Raw genomic sequence first — 22,193 nt, forward strand, 5'->3', positions numbered from 1 at the left:
TCCTCAAGGGAGCAGCAACAGAAGGGCTGGCTACAGACTGGGATTTCTCTACAACTAAAAAGTGTCCAGACTGAAGACTGAATCTTATATTTCTTGGTGTAATCTTGAAATGGCCCAACTACTTCTTCTCTGTTCCAAATAAAAAGAATTCAAGGAAGGGCTGTGGTTATTACAAGATAAAACCTCTCCAACACCCAGGCAATTCTATAAACAATTTTGATTGAAAAAAATATCCAAGTGGCCTCGGGCTGTGTCTTATCTCAATATCCATTTCACAGATATGAAAGCTGAGGCCCAGAGAGTGACTAGATTAAACATATTCTGAAAACATATAAATCATATACCCATGCAATGAATCATGTATTCTACAAAGTAAACTTTCCATGTACAGAATGAATTCATATACTTACCCCATATTCATATCGTACGGTAAAGAGAATAAAAATTAGTGACCTACGAAAAAACAAAGATATAGATTGAGTGTTTGCTTTAATAGGAAACAACCTAAGCAGAGTAACAGTACTAAACTCAGAAGACTGGTTCTCACTCCTAACTGCTACCATCAGACACAGTCATCCATGTCACCGTCTCTGCAGAAGGCTGGTTCTCACTCCTAACTTCTACCATCTGACACAGTCTATCAACCATCTCTCTGGCTGGCATCATTGCCTCTCCTCTTTTTATCAGTCAGGGAAGATTACTAAAGGCCTTTGGTGAAGATATATTGAAGGCCATGGTGCTGGAGTCCACAGGGACACCCAGGGTGAGAGTGAGGTCTGAATGAACGGATGGGTGAGGAGGAGGTTCAGATGACTCCCCAGAAAGCTGGAGGAAGTTAGAGGAGACAACTGTGGTCGGGAACACACTCGAGATCAGTGTATCTGAGTTGTCACTTAAGGGGACCCATTCAAGAAGAAAGGGAGGTAGATGGAAAGCTGCCTGAACGAGAAGAGCTTGGGCTGAGTGGGAATGATGTGGCATTATTAGGGAAGTGTGAGGTGGTCCACAAATAGAAATCCACCTAGGGCCTTTCTGCTACAGTGAACACATTTTACCAAAAGCAAGGATGTGATCAAGAAAGGCCAAGCAAGCATTTGCCGGGCGATCCATCTCTACGTCAAAACCTTCAGTGTACACTGTCTCATTTGGTCCTTGAGCATCTGTGGTGAGTTGGTGCTCCTAGCCATACTATACATACTTCTCTCCCCATGTCTTTCTGTGGTGGCAGGAGCACCGGAGCCAGGCCATGGACTTGGTTTTTTGTAGCCTTTCCCACCTTGGAATCATGAGCTAAGTGAACCTTCTTTTTCCATATTCTAGCCCATTTTCTTGGAGTAACAGAGAGAGTACAGGCCATAACAAAGGGTTGTGTCTGGGTGTGACCCTGATTAAAAGACCAGAAGCTGGAGGGTCTCATGTTGAAATCAAGGTATTTGGGGCCTGTGTTCATGAACACAGAGAGCCTGGTTCTCACCTTTCCCAGATTTTAGAAGTGCTCGTGTTCTTTGACTCATGGTCCCTTCCATCTCCAAAGCTGGTGCTCTCTGGCCTCTGCTTCTGCTGAGACACCTTATTCACTGATGTTGGACTCCCTCCTCCTTCCACATCTAAAAGTCCCTTGTGATGACATGGGATCCACCCAGACAGTCTCAGACCCCCACTCCTCTTCAAGGTCACCTGAATTCTATTTGCAACCATGAGTTCCTCTCCTTGTGTAAATGACATATTAACAAAAACTGAGGAGTAGACATCCTTGAGGCCATTAACCTGCCCACTGCATTCAGGAAAGTGTTTTGTCCTCATCCACTAGTTTCAGGGACCCTGAAGTTCTGGACATTCATAGCTTTGCTATTGGAATCTAGTAAGTAAGATAGCAGGAATCCAGAGATTTTAATCGCAAGCACAGATTTACATTCAGTCATGATGTGGGTGCATTTTGGGAAAGACGTTGGTATTTAAAAGTCAGAACGGGTCCCAAATGGCAGCAAAACTTATTCCATAAAGACGTACACACACCAAGGATACTCACCAGGGGCCTGTGACTGAGGGCTTGGTCCATCTGAAAAAGCACCTCATGAAGACCTTGCGCACAGATACCCTCACTGGTGAACTCTGTGTCCAAAATCCTCCTCCAGTCTTCTCCTGCCTTCTAGAAGACTCTTGTGGACAGTTGGGAGTCTGTGTCCTGTGTTAGACTCTGCATGTGTGAAATACAAATACGTCTCTCATCACAATGGTGTGCAATACAGTTGAGAATAATGGCTTCCATTATTCTATCCATGAGGAAAACATTTTCTGAACAGCCACAATGACTGTTGACATAGTCATCTTTTCTTAGTGCTTGTCATAATGAATAAATATCCTTAGAGACTAAAATATCCTACTAGGGGCAAGAGGGTAAGGTGGGGGGCAGGGACATAGAATGGAGGAAGAGAGTGGGGTGAGGGATGAGGAATTCATGAAAATGCATGAAGGAACTCGTGACTTTGTAAGCTCTCTGTAAAAAGGTTTTTCCTTTATTTTTGCTTTATGCGTACAGGGTGTTTGGCTGCATATGTTTGTGTACCAAGTGCATGCAGCGTCCAAGGAGACCAGAATGGGGGCGTCTGATCCCCTGGAGCTGGAGTTAGAAATAGCCGCCACCATGTGGGTTTTGGGAAGTGAACTCAGGTTCTCTGAAAGAGCAGCTAGAGCTCTTAGCCACTGAGTGATTTCTCTAGGTCCTCACAAACTAACTTTAAAAGATAAAAATATATAAAATAGGAATTGAACTATTCTCAAATCCTTGATATGTAGCAAATATAGCTTTGAAAAATGAAGAATTATGAGAACTAAAAGCACGTTTTTCACCACAGACTTGTATATGAATACTCATAACAGCAAAACCAGGAAAAATACAGTAATGGAAAAGCAAAATATTATACCATGTAACGAAATATTATTTAGCCTTAATAAGGAATTATACATGGATATGTGCTGCTATGTGGATTAACCGTGAAATCTTTGTATCAAAAGCAGATAGACAATGGGCGAATCCAGAGATAGAAAATAGAATAGTAAGCATCAGGGGGAGGGGCAGATGAAAAATTGGGGAGCACGGGGTTACTTTGGGGATGGTAGCTATGTTCTGAAATTAGAGCGTGGTCCTGTCGTCCACTGTGCTTGTATCTGGGACTACTCAGCTACAAACCTGCGAAGAGTTAAAATGCTGAGCTTCGTTTTTTTTTTTTTAATTTTAATTGTAAACAGGAGAAAATATATTTTTAAACTTGACCTGAAGGACTCTTTCCTTTGATCTGAGGTCTCTTTGAAGAATGAAGGCATCTCATTTTTAAAAGTTTGGCTCCTCTGAGGCCCTGTCCTCACGGGAACTGGTAAGGAGAAGGGAACCGGGCACGTCCGATATTACAAGCTATCTTTCAGTTTCTGGATGAAAGCTGGGCAAATGAGTTCACCACGGTGTCGATGGAAGACTAGTTTCCTGGTGAGTGCTGGAGTCGCGTTCCATGACAGTTTCCAAACCAAGTAGAAATACGGTTGGGAGAATGCATGCATCATTTCCATCCCCAAGCTGATTATTGTAAATAGCTTTTGATTTAAAGTTACATTCTGGAAATGAGTCTCAAGAAAATGGATTATTATTTTGGAATGAAAATACACGTTGCTTTAAATCACTTTAATTATACTCAATATTGTAAACAAATGGAGAATTGTCCAAAACGATGGAAAATCAGAGATATTTATATTTTAATTAAAAATAATTGGTGCAGAGGCTGGAGAGATGGCTCAGTGGTTAAGATCACTCTTTCAGAGGACCTGAGTTCAATTCCCAGCAACCACATGGTGGCTCACTACCATCTGTAATGGGATCTGATACCCTCTTCTGGCATGCAGGGATACATGTAGATAGAGTACTCATACCTTGAAAATGCATAAATAAATAACTTTAAAAAGTAATTGGTGCAGTTAATCTCCACAGTCAGCTAGGCACACTGGGAAGACACTTTCACAGGGGAACACTATTAAATGCAGGAGGATATCTGCTGACTACTGTCCTAACGTCGGGAGTTTCTCAGCACACTGGGATGGATGATTTCTGGAAACATCAGAATAAAACCATTCAAGCATTACTTTAGAAACATCCAGTATGTTATAACGCCACCACAGTTCAATTTTACCACCAATGGGTAAAAATGTTGCACATATATTCTTTAATGGAAATGTATGATGCTCAGTTTTTAATCATGAAATTGTATTTCCATATCATTCATCCATATCTACTCTACTGTTTTGTGTGCAGTTGCATATGTGTGTGTATGAGAAGGTCATAGGTCAAACCTTGGTGTTCCTCAGGTGCCATCGACCTTGTTCCTTGAGTAAGAGTCTAGCATTAGCCTGAGTTGGCCAAGTAGGCTTGTCTGGCTGGTCTGTGAACCCAAGGGATATCTGGGATATCTGAGGATGGGAGTAACCCAGTTTCATTTCTGTTGTGATATAACACCTTTACAAGCAACCATAGGGAAGAGGGTTTAGTATGCTTACACTTCCAGGATGTGGCTCATCCCTACAGAGAAGTCATGGATGCAGGACTACTGGTCACACCACATCTGAAGTCAAGAGCAAAGAGAATGAAGGTACCCATGCTTCCTGCTTACTCTCATTAAGCTTCTTCCTGTCTTACACAATTTGAGATTCCCCACCTAGGTAATGGTGCATCCCCCAGTGGGCTGGGTCTTCCTACATCAATTAACAGTCAAGACAACCCCTCATAGACATGTATGCAGACCAACCCAGTCTAGACAATTTCTCAAATGAAACTCTCCTGTTGGGTGGTTCTAGGTTATGCTGAGTTGAAAATTAAAACTAACCAGGGTAGAGAGCATGCTCTTCTCTTGAAAAGAGTAAAAAGGAAAATTGTAGAAAGAGAGGTGAGAATCTTGATCAAAGACAGAGGAACTCCATGGAAGAATCTGTGCCACAGCTGAGAATCAGGATATTGATTTCTTTTTATTCTCCACAAAGTGAGTTATATAAGCAGTTTTTGCTTCCCTGAGGTATGTGTGCTTTTGTGTGAAGCGCTGTTCTAAGGGAGCTGCCGAAGGGAAGAAATGGTCTATCAGGAGCAGATGGTGGATGGGTGTGCATTTATATGTGCATCTGTGCAACCCACAGACCAGCCACACAAAGATTTTTCAGTCTTTGTGGCTGTGATATATTATATGTCACATACAACATACATGATATTATTATATGTGATCTATGAAGACTTTCTCGGTTGCGGTGGCCATTGTTAAGCATATTGAAGTATGTGCTTTGGTCCAGCTTCCAAATACATAAAATATTATCTTGTCTTACACAGCAGACACCCTCTAACTTAACATATTACATTAATGGCTGATGCTGTGTGAAACTAGATGAGACACTATGTTTCTGATGGAAGTTACTGCCGCTACAAAGAATATAACTCAGACAGCCTGAATTGCTATGACACCAGGATATATGCAAACAGTGTTCGATGATCTTCTACACAGTCACTGTGGGCAGAAGCTATGTGTCTTTTGATGGAAGCTTTTTGCCACTGTTGACTGTTACTGAGAAAAGGTGTATTCTCGGTGATGGCATCCTGGTCCTGCCTTCAGTCCAGCCATATAAGGATGTGGTTGGATTTTCTATTATCTGATTCCACCTCTGAGGCCCTATGGGAAGGATCACAATAAACCCCGGACTCAAGGCAACCCAACTCAAAACATGCCACTGTGACAGAGAACTCAGACTCTAGAATGGGGAATAGTAGAGAGAGAGGGGCTACGGGGGAGCAGAAATAAGCACAGTGAGAAGAAAAGATGAGGAAGAAAGATGCATCAAGCCATGGTCCAGGGAAGAGTCCAGGTGGAGAGTAAGCTTGAGTTCGGAAAAACAAAACAAAACAAAAAAACCAAATGCCAAGTAGTCATAAAAAGCTGTTGTCAGAGAAAATGCTACAGGGTCTATGATCTGCTGAGAGGATGGAAGCTGCCCCAATCCCTTCCGGTAGTTTTACTCTCCGTTTCCTGTGTCCGAGTGAATGGGCCTGCCTGTGCAGACAAGGCGGATGGAAGGCCCTCTCCTTCCTGAAGGGTCTAAGGCTGTTGCACTCGCACAGAAAGCTTGCTTGCCCTCCGAGAGAGATTGCACGTCAGCACTTTAGCCATTTTCTAAGCACCTGCTCACCGCAGAGCCCTGTTATGTCTCCAAGCTTCCCCCCCAAAATACAAACAGAAGTCCTCTCTTGCATGTGTGACCAGCAAATGCCACCATGTTGTCTTGCTCTAACCCCTTGTGATTCTTAATTCCACTTCACTTGTTTGTAAAGCAAAACTTCTTGGTTTCCAGCTCCCCTGAGAGCCTTATGAGTCTCTGCTCAATGTTTTCCAAGTGCCCCAATCTTGGGAACCAGATCCAAGATCTTCCAGAAATCCACGAGTTGCATCATGGGAAATTTGTTTTCTCTGAGACAGGATCTTGGGTTGGAGCCCTGCTGTGCTCTCATCAATGTGGGCAAGTAGCCAGGGTTGGGAATCAGATGAACAAGGAGCTAAGGCTTGGACTTTTCTGCTCACAGAACGCTTGTAGAGAGGTTCATGTCTTTTTCTCCATTGGTGACACCAAATCTGTGAGTTCTGTTAAGTGCCCAGGTTTTGTTTTTTCTGTGAAATAACTTCCTACTTACTCAATGAGTACATGTGCTTTCTACCCAATACAACTATCAGAAGGTTCTTTCTGGTGATAAACAGTTCAAATTGTGTAGGCAACTATTTTGTATATTTTTCTTTCTCCAAACTAGAATTTTCAATGTTTGGGCTTTAATTAGAAAGGGGAGCGGTGCTGAAGAGGTGATTTATAGGTTAAGAGCACTGGCTGCCCTTCCAGAGAACTGGGGTTCAACTCTCAGAACCCACACTGACCAACAACCAGCTATAACTGTAATACCAGGGGATCTGATGCCCCCTTCTGGTTTCTGCATGCAGTGCATGCACATGGTGCATAGACATACATTCGGGCAACACTCATACACATACTTTTTTTTTTTTACCTTAGAAAGGGCTTTCAGAGATTATAAAACCACTCCTAGTCATGTGTAGGGGAGACTTATTTACCCCAGTCCACTGGAGAACTTCCTTCAATGACCTACACCTTCCCTGCTAAGTGTTAAGGTTTTCACGGCTAGATATGTTAAGCTCAGTTGTAAGAGTGCTTGCCTAACATGCATGAAGCCCCGAGTTCCCCAATACTGTATAAATAGGGTGGGGCAGGACATGCCTGGAATCCCAGAACATGGGACACGGAGGCAGGAGCACCAAAAGATCAAGGTCCATCCTGATTGCATGGTGATGTCAAAGCCAGCCTGGGGTACATGAAACCCTGTATCAATATAGTTGGATAGATGGATAGAGAGGTAGATAGATAGATGAATGAGCTAACAATTTCCCAATATACTTGTTAATTACTTGTTCCTGGTTTCATCTTTTAAAACTTTTAGGACTGGCAATATGGTCCACTCTATGATGGCATTTGCTGCCAAGCACAAAGGTTTGAGTTTAGTCTAAGAACTGACACTGTGGAAGAACTGACTCCCCCAAACTATCATCTAATCCCAGAGGCATACAAGGATATCCCCTACACACACACACACACACACACACACACACACACACACACACACAATAGATAGATAGATAGATAGATAGATAGATAGATAGATAGATAGATATAAATAAAATGTAATGCTTTTTAAATTAGAATTTATTCCCACTAATACATTTGAAAACAAGGAGCATTACGCATTAACGGGGAGCCATGTGTTAGTACACACATGCACTATGTGATGTTAAACCAAGAATTCTCTCTCCTCAAACATTTTCTCCTTGATCATCTCTTTATGTTGAAGATGTACAAAAGACATTGCTGTGGTGTCTCTAAATATACAGGGTAGAGTTATTCTACAGCCACTGAGAATTTGACCCATCACCCACTGGCCTGCCTCTTCCTGCCCCATCCTCTCTCGGACATTCCCAGCTCCCCACCTTCTGCCCTCAGCTCCTAGAAACCGATATACAAATGACATAGAACATGATGCGAGTCTCTCTGTCTGGCCTCTTTTACTTGACATTACAAGCTCCATCCAGTCCCATTGATTTCATTTATTTAAGTTGATTCTATTCCAAGACACACCCCCTCAAAAAAAAAAAAAAAGCTCACAACATGGTTTATTTGAGTTCCTTAGCAAAAACATTTAACCTCGTTCCACACAAGATTTTTCATGTGGGTCATGAGTCTGTGTGGTCCGAAGACCCTCAGAATGTGGCTGCAGCTTCGTGTTCTCTGAAAGGGAAAAACTTGTCAACTATGCAAGTAAATTCTTGAGAACTACTCTAAATTCCAGCTGGAACAGAACGCCCCTGGCGTAGAGCCAGCCCACCCCACCTCTCCTACCCGGTAGACCTGGTTCCAGTGTCTGAACACTGCAGTCCTTAGATGACACTGGAATTAGGTCTGTTCAGCCAGAGACAAGCGCGTCCTACCTCAGCTTGCCCGCTATTCTGGCAACACGGGCGTCTATTATCACTTCCTGTGTGAGGTCTACCTCCCGATATTAACAGAAAACTTGACAGTAACCATAAAAATGCCACCTCAAGGGACAAAATGGTACTGTTCTAAGAATACACAGCTAACTTGCAAAATCAGACTGGCCTTGGACCTCCAAGTTCTGAGTGGCATCCTTAGTTTAGAACGCTCTCAAATGTGCCACTGAAAGTTCTAGACTCCAGCTTCTCCTGCATCTATGGGTTTTCTTCCTGCCCATGGAAGTATGCTTATCTCAGCTCTCTGGACCTTCCAGACTTTTGAGACCTGCCAGTGGAATGAGATTCCTGCAATAACATCAGCTGATTCCTTGGACTGGGCCATTCCCCCAAGGGCAGGGGGAAGATGACTCCCCAAGTGGAAAGAAAGCCTCTGTGGTTCCTGTGTAGAGTCTCCTTCCCCGCATGCCGACCCTGCATCCAAATAGTTAGGAGATGAGAGTTAGGAAGGTTAGGATTCAGATATTCACTACCACCACACGCCCAATTCATTAAGTAATTAAAACAGATGCTCAGTGTAGCCCTGTGCAAGGCCATATTTCCTCTGAGCTCAAGATTTCTCAGTACAGAAAATTAATACCTGAGGGGTCCAAATGAGTCTGAAACAGTAGCCTGTGCAGTGCCTGGCCCAATAACTGTTCCTTCCTCACATCCCTTCCTCTCTTCCTTCTTTCTTCCTTAATTAGTAATAGAAACAAGAAAAAAATTCCCAACATGTTGGAGAAGATTATAGATATAGAAAGTTAGGCTAGCCCAAAATTAGAGATGATTTGATCTAAAAGGGAAAGGATACAGTAGCTTTTAGGCGGGGGAGGTAGTTAGCTAGCTAACTAGTTAGTTAGAGATGAGATGGGATGAGATGTAGTTAGTTAGTTAGTTAGTTAGTTAGAAATGAGGTATTGTTGTGATGGTCAGGGCTGATCTCAAACTCCTGAGATCATGTAATCCTCCTGTCTCTGCCTCCTACACAGTTGCATCTGCGGGCTTATGTTGTGGGTGGGGCTTAACAACCTTTCAAACAGCAAAGAAAGGGAATCATTCAGAAGGGTGACTCTTCAGTTACTGTGGAAGAATGAAGCATGCCATGGGACAGTTCTAGGTAGGATTACAGAGGTAGCATATGCTCACCCTGAAAATACAAAGAAAGACTTGGTAAAAGGCAGGGGACCTCTCCACCGTCCTCCATCATCTCCTGTTACTCTTTCCACCTCCTCTTCCTTCTTCTTCTCCCTCCACCTTTTCTTCCCTCCTCTTCCGTTTCTCCATCCCATAGCTCTCCTCCTTCTCACTATAACAAATAGTTACCAGAGTGACAGAGGCTAAATGCACAGGAAGTTCTCAACTATGGGCTCTATATGAAGACTTCACATCTTCTATGAAAATCTGTGAGTGAGTTTCGGGAAATTGACCTCTGGAAGAAAAGAGTTCTGGAAAACAGAAAACCAGTTAGAAATGGACTAGAAAGGACCACAAAGACAGCCTGTTCCCTGTGGTTCCCAGAAAGCCCAAGTTCTCCTGTTGAGGCCTTTGCATTTGGGATTCAAGTCTAGAAATGTGAATGTTTTAGAGGTCAAAGGGGCACTCTCTAAACAAGACAGAGAGGAGGGCAATAGTTAAGTGTTTAAGCCAAAAGAAAGATTTCATAACACATGTCCAAATGGACTCTAACGTTAGACAGAAATGCTGAGGTGGGGTACAATGACCATCTCTGAGACAGCAGGAAAGCTTTTTCTTGGGGAAGAGAAACTGCGCTCATGCAAGGTCTTCTCTTTCCTGGGAACATCATCATGACTTCTTCCTGTGGCTGCACTCTGTCTTCTGCCATGCCTCTAAGTCATCCTGGCTTCCTGGAGGAGTTCATCCCAGGGGCCTAGAATCGCCTTACATGTCTCTTCCTTCAGAACAAGACCTGAAATAACACTCCACATTGACCAGCTTGACCACTCAGGAATATAACAAGAGATTCAAATCCGGATTTCGAGGATGGAGACCTAGATAAAAGAGCTTGCCGCTAAGCCTGATGACCTGAACTTACTCTCTGGAATCTACATGGTGGAAGAAGAAAACCCTTGGCAACTTGTTCTTTGACCTCCACACAGGTACTTCAGCACACTCTCTCCCTAATAAATAAATGTAAAAACCATAAAAAATAAAAGCCTGGGCTTTAGAGTCATGGACTTTCTGTAGTTCACTGCGCAGCTTAGCAACACATTTAGTATGAACCACCACAATGGCCATCACTGAATAGAGTCAAGGGCAGGATCCATGTATGCATAAAGTTATCCAGTGGACAGCATGGCCCAAATAATTAGCAGCTAAAAATTTCATTAGAAAACAGTTGCATAATTATAGTTAAAATCAACTTGCTCTTTTATTATGAATTTGGAAATGAAGAACTTAGAAAAAGCTCAGACAATAAAGCTAGAAATCAGTCTATATTACACATTTACAATAAAAATAAATAATGTAGGAACAAATCTTAAATCTAGTTTATATATAAAACAAGAATAAAAAACTGATCTGTAAATTATAATCACTAAATATAGTAAATCATTGAAATATGAGGTATCTTTCAAGAAATTTGATTGGCATTGATGAGGTATTTATTTCCGGTATCATCAGCATATATTTTGTATGATACATAAATATCTATGGTTATTAACCCAAGAACTATTTACCTAGCTCTTGTTTGTGCTAACTAATGCTTACACGTGATGGAGGAAAAAAAGAATTGATTTACTGAAGTAACTGTACATTACTGTTTGTCTATCTTCTACAGCTATTATATTTTAGAGTTTTTTCATATGCATTCGGTACACATGTGTATGTATATGCATGTTTGTGTGCATGGGGGAACATTTGCAGGCCCAAGGTTGATATTGAGTCTCTATCCTATAAATGGGAGCAGGATCCCTTACTGGATCAGAGCTCAGCATTTTAAAGTTGTGGCTAGGCTGCTAGCTAGTTCTCATACTCATTTCTGGAATGCTGAGAGTGCAACAGACCACCACCTTCACTGAATTTTATGTGGGTTCTAGAGATCCAGACTTCAGTCCTCATGCTTACATGGCAAGCATTTTACCCAACTGAGCCATTTTTTGGCCCTGTGAGCAATTTTAAATGGCTACTCTGACAATAGCATCGAAGGTGGATTTCAGAGAACTTACAAGAGAAGAAGCCAGCCAGAAGGCAACTGTAGTCTCTGGATAATAATCTTGGGCACCAGGGCAGAAATTTTGGCCTTAAAACAGCAGCAGAGAAGTCAGGGGCAAGAAAGAACTGGCATAAGCTAGTTGTGACTCTGGGATTCTAAAACCACCTGAGAGTCTAACTGATGATAAGAGAAAGGTCTCAGAAAAAAGAAAAGACAAAAAGGAGAGTTGAAGAAATTAGAGCAGAAGCCATGGACAATCTATTCCATATATCTCCTCAAAAGCAGTAGCACATACTTGTGTGTGCAGTAGAGGCCATGGAAGTTTCTGGAAGAAGTAGATTTGAGGGTGAATGGTATGTGAACTTACAAAGCAGGAGGACAGAACCACAAATGGGCATCCTCCCTAAAACTGGTGAAGCAGACACACTTATTTTAAAACCAGGGCTAGAGATAATAAGTAAAATAAAACAAAGCACTTGCTTACAAGAATGGGGGCCTGAGCCTTAGTTCAAATCCCTAGCCCCCTGGTATAACTGGATATCAACATGTAGAAGAATGAAAATAGATCCATATCTATCACCATGCACAAAACTCAAGTCTAAAGGGATCAAAGTCCTCAACATAAAACCAACCACACTGAACCTCATAGAAGAGAAAGTGGGAAGTACATTTGAAAGCATTGGCATAGGAAACAACTTCCTGAATATAACCCCAGTAACATAGACACTGAAAGCAAAAATTAATAAATGGGACCTCCTGAAACTGGGAAGGTTCTGTAAAGCAAAGGTTATGGTAATCAAGACAAAATGGCAGCCTACAGAATGGTGAAAGATCTTCACTAACCCCACATCAGACAGAGGTCTGATCTCCAAAATATACAAAGAACTCAAAAAAATTGGTTATCAAACGAACAAATAATCCAATAAAAAATGGGGTACAGACCTAAACAGAGAACTCTCAACAGATGAATCTAAAATGGCTGAAAGACACTTAAGGAAATGCTCAACATCCTTAGTCATCAGAGAAATGCAAATCAGAACAACGCTGAGATTCCATCTTACACCTGTCAGAATGGCCAAGATCAAAAACACTGATGACAACTTATGCTGGAGGAGATGGATGTAGGGTAAAGGGAACACTCCTCCATTGCTGGTGAGAATGCAAACTGGTACAGCCCCTTTGGATGTCAGTATGGTGATTCCTCGGAAAATTAGGAAACAACCTTCCTCAAGACCCAGCAATACTACTTTTGGTTATATATCCAAAGGATGCTCAATCATGCCACAAGGACATGTGTTCAACTATGTTCACAGCAGCTTTGCTTGTCATATCCAGAACCTGGAAACAACCTAAATGCCCCTTGACCGAAGAATGGATAAGGAAAATGTGGTATATTTATGCAATGGAGTACTACACAGCAGAAAAAAATGACATCTTGAAATTTGCGGGCAAATGGATGGATCTAGAAAACATCATATTGAGTGAGGTAACCCAGACCCAGGATATATGTTCTCACTCTTGAGTGGCTTTTAGACATAAAGCAAAGAAAAAACAGCCTACAATTCACAATCCCAGACAACTTAGACAACAAAGAGGACCCTAAGAGAAACATACATGTATTTAAAGTACATGGGAAGTAGAAATAGACAAGATCTCCTGAGTAAATTGGGAGCATGTGAATTATAGGAGAGAGTAGAAGGGGAGGGGAGAGCAAGGAAGGGGAGCAGAGAAAAATATATAGCTCAATAAAAACAATTTTTAAAAAACAAACAAATCCCTAGTACTCATGTAAAAGCCAGGTTGGATGTATCCACCTGCAGCCCCAGTATTGTTGAGATCAGGAACAGAACTGCTGGGGCTTGCTGGCCTCCAACCTACCTCCAGGGTCAGTGAAAGCCCTGTCTCAAGGGTATAAAGCTAAACACGATAGAGCAGGACTTCTGGCATCTTCCTTTGGCCTCAGAATACAGACATAAGCACCTGCACGTATCTGAGTGCATACACAAAGCACACACACACACACACACACACACACACCCAGGAACAGACTTATCCCCAAGTGACAAGTGTCTGTAAGCCCAGCACTAGAGAGTCATGGGCAGTAGGATAATGAGTTCAAATGCCAGCTTGAACTCCATGCGAGAGAGAGAGAGAGAGAGAGAGAGAGAGAGAGAGTCAGAGAGAGAGACAGAGAGAGAGAGACAGAGAGAGAGACAGAGAGAGAATAAAAGGGAGGGGAAGGAAGCAAAAGGGAAAGAATGGAGGGATGGAAGGAGGGAGGAAGGAGGAAGGGAGAGTGGGAGAAGAAGAGAAAGAAAGAGATATAGGGAGAGAGGTTAAACAAGAAAGAAGCAGGACTGGAGAGGTGTCTCAGCAGTTAAAAGCACTGACTGCTCTTGCATGAAGACTGGGGTTTGGTTCCCAGCACCCACACGACATCCATAGCCATCTGTTGACAACAGATCCATGCGATCCAGTACTTCTCTTCTGGCCTTCACAGTCTCCAAGTACATGTGTCGTTCTGGGCCTTGCTGGCCTCCTGCTTGGCCCCAGGTTCGGTGAGAGACCCTGTCTTAGGAGAACATGGCTGTACGTGTAGAGCAGGACACCTGGCATCTTCCTCTGGCTTCAGAATACAGACGTGTGCACCTCACACATCTGGCCCCATGCACACACACACTGGCATCTTCATCCAGCTTCAGAATATAGACATATGCGTGTGTATACATCTGCCTCCACGCACACACACACTCAGAAAAATACTCAAACAGATAAACCTTAAAAAAAACTTTTAAAAATAAAACAGAAAAAAACAAGCTAAAGGCAGACTAAATAATTATATAAAGCTTGCCAAAGGGATTAAAAGTTGGATTTAAAATCTTCACCTAGTATCACGTGTTTAAAAAAAATTGTACAAAAAGAACCATCTTCTTTGCTTTCCCTTTGCTTTTCACATTTAAGGAGTAAAATAGGAGTCACTAGTTCTTTTGGTTTTATTTTTTTTTAATTCACATGCTCTGGTTGATTTTGGGTTAATTACACCATAGGTGAGCGTAGGCGGCAATGTAGCCAAGTGTGTGTGGCGGAGAGACGAGGAATGCGTGCTTTAATCTGACTTTCAAACAAGCCACTTCTCCGTGTCTCACCTGCAAGGAAATTGGCTAGAGATCTTGGATCTTCGACATTTACTTTCTGATTTGCTGAGTCTGGGTAGCTGCTGAGACTCTAGTTTCTAACAGCTCCTGTTTATGTCAAAGTTTCTGGTCTTAGGAAGGCAGGATTCGAGGTGCCTTGAAAGTGCCCTGACCTGGGCTCAGTATGATGCTGTGCTTGGTTCTTGTTCATTAGCACTGAACTCAGAGGAGCATCCCTGCACCATGCCACCATGGTCCATCTACATTCTCATCAGTTCCATCTGCTTTCCTTTATGCAACTCCAGTCAGAATGCAACATGTGCTAGTTACATGGAGATCTCGTACGAGAGACTTCTGATGGATTATCAGATTCCTACAACTCCCCAAGACTGGTACCATGATTAGTCTGATGTTATAGAGGGTAAGAGTCCACCCTGGAGAAGTTAATCCACATCAGTAAGTACAAAAGGATTCAGAATCCAGTGGGTAGACCAGATGCCAGGCTCTCCAGCATCTGCCTCCTTCCTGATTCGTGTCCCATTCTCTTCCGCTGCTGCATCAGAAACATCATCTAGGTGACTCCTTTACCCTATGATGCTGATAAAGCTCAGGGTGTTCTTCTATCAAAACTCCAGGGATCTGGGCTGAGGATTCAGCTCAGCGAGTGAATTATCCACTGTGGAAGCGTGAAGACCTGAGCCTGGATCCCTAGGATGCATGAAGAGCCTCATGCATATATCTGTAATCACAACACTCCTAAAGCCAGGCAGGAGATGTAGACAGAAGAATCTCTGGAACCGGACATGCCAGAAGAACAAGAGGCCCTGTCCCAAGCAAGGTGGAAGGTGGGGACCCACACTCAAGGCTGCCTGCACACACTCTCTGTGGCTCTTGCTCAACCACGCGAGAATATGCACACACATGAACATGCACTCATGAATACATCACACATAGAGAGAAGGTGATAAAGAAGCTACGGGGTCACAAAAAAAAATCCATTTAAAATTCAAATTTCCTGGAATCTAGCCAAGCGGGGAGGGGAGCATTTGATATCAGTACTGAGATTTTGATTTGTTTTCAGGAAGCAATATCACTTTGTAAAAGATAATCAAATGCTTCTCAGGACCCTTGGGCACGGTCACTTCAACAGCAGCAGAGTCCCTGCTGTCCTCCCCGCGAGGATGGCAGACATTCCCTCAAGAACTTTCTGGAAGCCACTATGTGGCCAATTATATTTATGATCTGAGCACAAACTCGTATTATTATTATTATTATTCCACCGAAGAGACCCTAATTCTGTGCAGCTAACGAAAATAACTGTGGTCGGGAGTTAATATATTAAACAATAATAATAATAATAATAATAATAATAATAATAATAATAAATAACATAATAAAATAGTGACTACAAAGCTAGTTTGCACAAAGAATCTGCAAGAGGCTCTGGTGTACTCCAATAAGTTTATTCTGCAGAGAGTCTGATACAACCAACTTGGAGTTCACTGAGTATTGGAACTTGGAACTGTTTCTCAGGAGACTCTAATGTACCATCACAGTTGTGCGTCATGAAAGAGTCCCCCCTTTTTTATCTACAATTTGAAGGGGAGGTGAAATGGAATTCAGATGGCCGGTGACCGGTACTTCATGGAAGCTGGGCCTTTCCTGCACTCATAAACATCAGTTAATAGGCCACTGACTTGCTAGCGGCTGAGCTTGCTCTCACTGATACGCTCGTGGCATTTAGATGGTTATCACAAGCCCTGTTCTCAGTTACCACTGTGAGGATGCTATAGCTGTTTAACGAGGTGTGCTGTAGAGCTAATTCAACAATACATAATTCACCAAGAATACTACCTGTCTGTTAGTACAACTCTCCGTTATCACTGTGACGATTGTATCCAAGTAAAACCGTCTGATTTGACTGTAACCTGTGCATTTTACACGGCTCACTCCATTCAGTGTTGTCTGCAGCACGAGAAAGTATAGAAGCCTGCTCCAACAGGGTGCCCTACGGAGCTAGAGGTGGCATTTGCATCCAAGGCCCTCCCAGGCGGGGACACCCTGGACCAGAGCTGGCTCTTGTTTTCTCCCCCGTTTCCGCAGATAAGGTTTAGCCTGAAAAGCAGTTCAATTCAGAGAATAGGATGAGCTTTCTCTTTCCCCTCAGCTGCCTCTTGCTCTTGGCATTTTGGAATGCCAATACTGCCAGGACAGTAACTCGAGCCTCCAAATTAATCAAAACACACAGCGCCCAGTTCAAGCCCTGGCAGAGAAGCCTGGGAGCCAAGCAAGCTCTCCTCTGCTGACCCCAAGGCCACAACTGCCCCATCCACCACCCTTTAGACGCCGCAAAGCTTCTGCTCCTAGGCAGGTGCCTTGGTGTTGGGGCAGTGCCTGCCTGTGGGCGGCTTACCTGCGGGAACAATCCGGCAGACAAGGAACTGCAGGCTAGCAGACAGATTTGATACGCACCTCACAGTTGCGGCTGGAGGGAATCCACCCGTGACCGTGTTCCTTTCCACTGCCTGTTCAGCGTCAAATCTATGCAGTGGTTGTGAGTTGAAGGCCGTCAGCAGATGTACAACCGCGGGAGCTACCAGCAAACCTGGCCCCAGAGTCGCAGACTCCCGCGCGCCTCCAGCTTAATCTGGGCAGGGCTGCTGGCCACTCCCTCCACCCTGTGCAGCTACCTCCCTACCGCACACCCCTAAATTCCTCACGCTGACCCGCACCCTCTAGGCACCAGAGTCCCTGGAGCGCAGGGAATCACCTCTTTCACCCTGACCCTGGATCAGCGCCCCCCTGCCTGCTCTGAGGGCGCCCAACCCTTTCTCACTTCCTGGGCACGATGCCCGGTTGAAGGGACAGTGCCTGGCGAGCTGGGAGGGGGGACGAGGGCGGGACCTAGGCCACTTCTTCCCTCCCTTAGAGTCACAGTCAAAAGCTTGGGTGAGGACAAGCAGACTGCGGTGGGTCGAGCCCTACAAAACTCGCCCCAGTAGGTCAGCAAGCAAGGCGAGCTTCCCAGCGGTGCCTCCCTAATCTGTGCCCCTAGCGGTACACGGAAGCCTGAAAGTTCGTGGGTCCGGTGGATCCCTGGGCACACTGGGACTCAGGACCAACGCCCATCATGCACTCAGAGAGTGCTCCAAGGTTCCGGGCGCTCCTGTTGCCTATCCTGCTGCTGCTCCTGGCCACACCGCCTGTGGTTAGCAAGGTGAGTGACTGAAGGGGCTGAGCGACCCCACCACTGCTTGTACCTATCCCGGGACGAACAAGCCAGTTCCACCCACTAGGGCTTCTTCGGGTCACTATTTGGAGCGTTGCTCAGCGGCAGACTCCTCCTGAGTTCAGGGATGGCAGTGCACACGGGGTGGGTGGGGGGAAGAAGGGCAGCCCCGGGAAACAGGTGGAATTTGCAGTGCTGGTAGAAGCGAGGAGCCAGCCAGCTTTTCAGGATCACAGGAATCCCAGCTGGAGGAGAACAGCTTGCAGATACTGGTAAATGGAGACCATAGATAGGTTATAGATGGGTGTATAACAGGGAAGGATATAAGGTAACTAAGATTATAAATATGTTATATAAGATAGCCAGGTGATGATAAATAGATTGATGATAGGTAAATGGATAAGGCATGGATGGATAATAGATGAGTTAGGTAATAGATGATGGATGGATGGACAGATCAATGATAACGATGATAATGGCTAGGGTACTGGAGGTGTGATGTCAGGCTGATGGATGAATAGGTGGTTTGGTTGGCTCGAAGTGCCCAAGCCTTGGAGGAGACACCTCCTTGGAGTCTCAACACTGCTCCTTCCTAAACCAGATCTCATCTAGACTCTGATTTCCCGAGATTTCCGTGTTCCTTTGGCACTCTCTGGAAACAAAAGCCATCACTGGAAAAAAGAATCAAGACCTAGAACTTATATTAGAATGACTTGATTTCTCTTTGGAATTTGGGTGACCCCATGCTCATTTGAATCTATTCCATAATCCTGGTTCTTTACCACTAAAGATAAAATCTCTCAAAACTGTGAGACTTGTTTTGGCTTGATTTTAACTTGTGAAACAGAAATTAACTTTTCAGATGCTTGATGTTATTTTTATGTTTAAAAGTTAATTTGGGTACAGTAAGTTTTGTTTCCTATGATGAGCAGGTGTCTTAAGTCTTACATGACTGAGAGCGATTGTAGATGGTCCCAGAGCGACTTATGTGTTACCTGAGAACACATTAAGGGCCTATGACTGCATATGATTCAATTGTTTTCATTTCACTTACATTCTAAGTGAGGCATTGCAGCCATCACAGCACAGCTAACACTCCTCTAGATTTCCATTTTCCAACAAATATCCAGACTCGCCTTTTCTGTGGTATTTATTTCCGATATTTGTGTGCTTACATACACAGCTGCAAACCATGGCAAACTAGATCTTGTAGACCAGGATGGCCTCGAACTCACAGAGATCCATCTGCCTCTGCCTCCTGAGTGCTGGGATTAAAGGTGTGCGCCACCACCGCCCGGCAATAGTTGTGTTTCTAACAGAACCGTTTCCAGGCTTTAAATGTGTCCTTTTGTAACCTATACATCTGTCTGCACCTGAGGTTAAGATCTACATCATTTTATCTTCCACTGTGTTGCATAGTATTTAACAATGTGCTAAAGTTAATTGATCTGGCCTCCCACCATTCAGTCACATGAAGGTGACTTAGCATTTCTGTACCTGCATTCTCAAAGATTGTTGTAATCTATGCAAAGCAACTTTAACAATAGAACATTTTTCAAGGTTAGTGATATGACTCAGTGTATAAAAACTGACAACAAAATTTCAATTCCCAACAGCATAAGAGAACCAGCTTTTGGTTCTCTTACTGGGTCCTCTCCCTGCCCTCTCCACAGTGAATAAATGAATGAATGAATAAATAAATAAATAAATAGCAAACCAAGACTGGCTAAGCTAGGTGGCTAACTGCTGCTGGGTAGGATGGCTACAATTTGTGCAAACCGGTGCGGACTATCAAGAGCTTTAGCAGAAACCAGTGCTTTGGGAAAGTCTAAAGGAAGTGCATGCTATACAGAGGCCTGGGAACTCTCCAGAGCAGTAAGAATAACAATCTTTCTGGACTGAGAAGAAAAACAGCGAGAGTGTGAAGGGACATGGGCCCCTTGAAGAAACACCCTTGAAAGGTGGGGCCCTGGGACAGGAGAGATGGCTCAATGTTTAAGACCAGTTGTTGCTCGTGCACAGAATCTGGGTTTGATTCCCACTCAGAGGTTTACAACCGACTGTAACTCAAGTCCCAGGAGATCCAATGCTCTCTTCTGGCCTCCATGGATAGCAAGCCCACACACAGCCAAATACATGCATGCAGAGAGAGCACACATATAATAAAATGAGAAAATCTAAATGTTAAAATGTGGTGCTCTGTGACCATAGATCCTCCAGGTATATACCATGTGAAGTTATGTTGTGATATTCTCTTGCATTTTACATGTGAAACAATTTTTGTTTGGAGTTTAGGAACATCAAAACATTGCAATTCAAGTTAAAAACTATCACAGTGAATCCATCTTTTGTGTTTCTATTGAAGTTTGAGGTGAGCCTTTGTTAAAAGCATTCAAAGCTGTTGCTTCCATTGCAACTGCTGAAGGAGAGAGAAGAGGTGCCCCTGAGATTATAAAATAGCCTCTCCTATGGTAAAGAAAAGTGATCTCAAGTTAACTGATACCTGGGTGAGGTGACATGTGCCAACGTGACGGAACCCATAAGCCAACTGTGACCTTGAGCAGGCCAGGACGCTACTCTGAATCTCAGTCTTTTCATCTGTGATGTGGGAGTGTCTACCTCCTTCCAGTAGCCAGCAGCTCAAGAGCGAGGCAGTGGGGGAGGGGACACTCTTTAAGCACATCTGACTGTTGACCTGATGTGCCACCATCTTTAGGAGAGAAGTTAAGAGTCTCATTTTAATCACAAATGAATTATATCAATATTAGCAACTGATTTAGATTTTACTCAAAACAGAATAGCAAGCAGGAAAAAACAAAAACAAACAAAATCGTGGTGAGTCAATCACTGTGTATCTGAGAGCTATATCCAGTCTTTGGGCCAGAATGTGCATAATGTCTGTGCTGTTAGCTGAGTGCTGGCATGTGCATAATCTCTGTGCTGTTAGCTGAGTGCTGGCATGTGCATAATCTCTGTGCTGTTAGCTGAGGTCTCCAGTTGTACTTTAGCACTTCCTCAAACAGGAAGCCAGCAGCAGTGCTGACCCTGCTTGCCCTGCCTCTCTCAGCCAAGGTGAAACAGCCTGCCCACACAGTTTGTCCCCAAGTACCCAGGGAGAAGGAAGGGCTTTGCTGCTTGGCTGAGAAGCCAGGTGCTCCCTAGCTGCTTTACTACCTTTAGGTTGACAGCCAGCTGCCTTCTGGCTAGTTCACCCATTTTAAACAAGCAACCCCAGGCCAGGCAATAGGTGAGGAATGTATGTCCATCTCTGCTCCCTGGATAAGGCAAAGGTCTCCAGCTAGATTAGCATAGTCTTAAATTCCAGGAAGAAGTGCAGAAACAGCATATGAAGAAGCTTTCTCATCTGAATTCATTTTCAAAATTGAAAACTTCAGTTGGATTAGTTAGCACTTCAAACAAACAAAAAGTAATGTAATAGTGCAAATTTATATATCCTGAGGCTAAGCAAATATTAATAAAATAAAATTCTCAAATTCCCCATGTTAGGGGAAAAAAATACAAAATGTCCTAATACTTAACAACTTGATTTTCTTCCAGTCCAGGAGATCTGTGTATGTCATTCTCATGAAAGATTTTGTGTTTATACTCCACACAAGTGAGTGGTGTGTGTGTGTGTGTGTGTGTGTGTGTGTTCCCCTCAAGAACAAATGTTACTATTTGTGGTTTTTCAAATGTAGTAGTTTCATATTGTACACTTACTTTCTTTAATCATTGACTATTATGTCATTGGATTTCATCCATCTTGACATACATTTTTTGTAGAAATACCTGTTTTATAGCATTCTGTAATATAAAGCAGCTTGTTTTTTTGTGGTCCCTTCCTCAACAACCTAAGCCTGTCTTCACAGTTTCATTTTACAAAGTTGCAATGCACACCTCTCTACGTGTAACATTGTGACAGCTAGAACTGGAACTGCTGGGTGCTCATAGCAAACTCGGTATTGATACATTAATCTCCAATGAAGCCACATCCAGCTTACCCTTTCCCTTCATCAGCTGTAAAAGTTGGTGTGCTTGGATGTTAAAAAGCATGA

The 22,193-nt window shown here is 43.4% G+C and overlaps 2 protein-coding genes across 2 annotated transcripts in view; one reads left to right on the plus strand and one right to left on the minus strand.

Moving 5' to 3' along the window:
* Col4a4 (collagen type IV alpha 4 chain) overlaps nucleotides 1-17,514 on the minus strand; it is a 120,971-nt gene extending 103,457 nt beyond the window's left edge. Inside the window, exons 1-3 of the mRNA XM_041649674.1 lie at nucleotides 17,382-17,514; nucleotides 2,030-2,197; nucleotides 411-453 (exon numbers count right to left, since the gene is read on the minus strand). Coding sequence (XP_041505608.1) covers nucleotides 411-453; nucleotides 2,030-2,076 — 90 coding nt within the window. The 5' untranslated portion in view covers nucleotides 2,077-2,197; nucleotides 17,382-17,514. The remainder of the gene's footprint in view (nucleotides 1-410; nucleotides 454-2,029; nucleotides 2,198-17,381) is intronic.
* Nucleotides 17,515-18,021: 507 nt separating this feature from the next.
* The window catches only part of Col4a3 (collagen type IV alpha 3 chain), a 127,342-nt gene continuing 123,170 nt past the window's right edge, over nucleotides 18,022-22,193 (plus strand). Inside the window, exon 1 of the mRNA XM_041649675.1 lies at nucleotides 18,022-18,126. Within this exon, the coding sequence (XP_041505609.1) occupies nucleotides 18,040-18,126 (87 nt within the window). The 5' untranslated portion in view covers nucleotides 18,022-18,039. The remainder of the gene's footprint in view (nucleotides 18,127-22,193) is intronic.

This window comes from Microtus oregoni, unplaced genomic scaffold (assembly GCF_018167655.1).
Source record: "Microtus oregoni isolate MIOR12 unplaced genomic scaffold, Mior012 000004F_ref0000308, whole genome shotgun sequence".
Lineage (NCBI taxonomy): Eukaryota > Metazoa > Chordata > Mammalia > Rodentia > Cricetidae > Microtus > Microtus oregoni.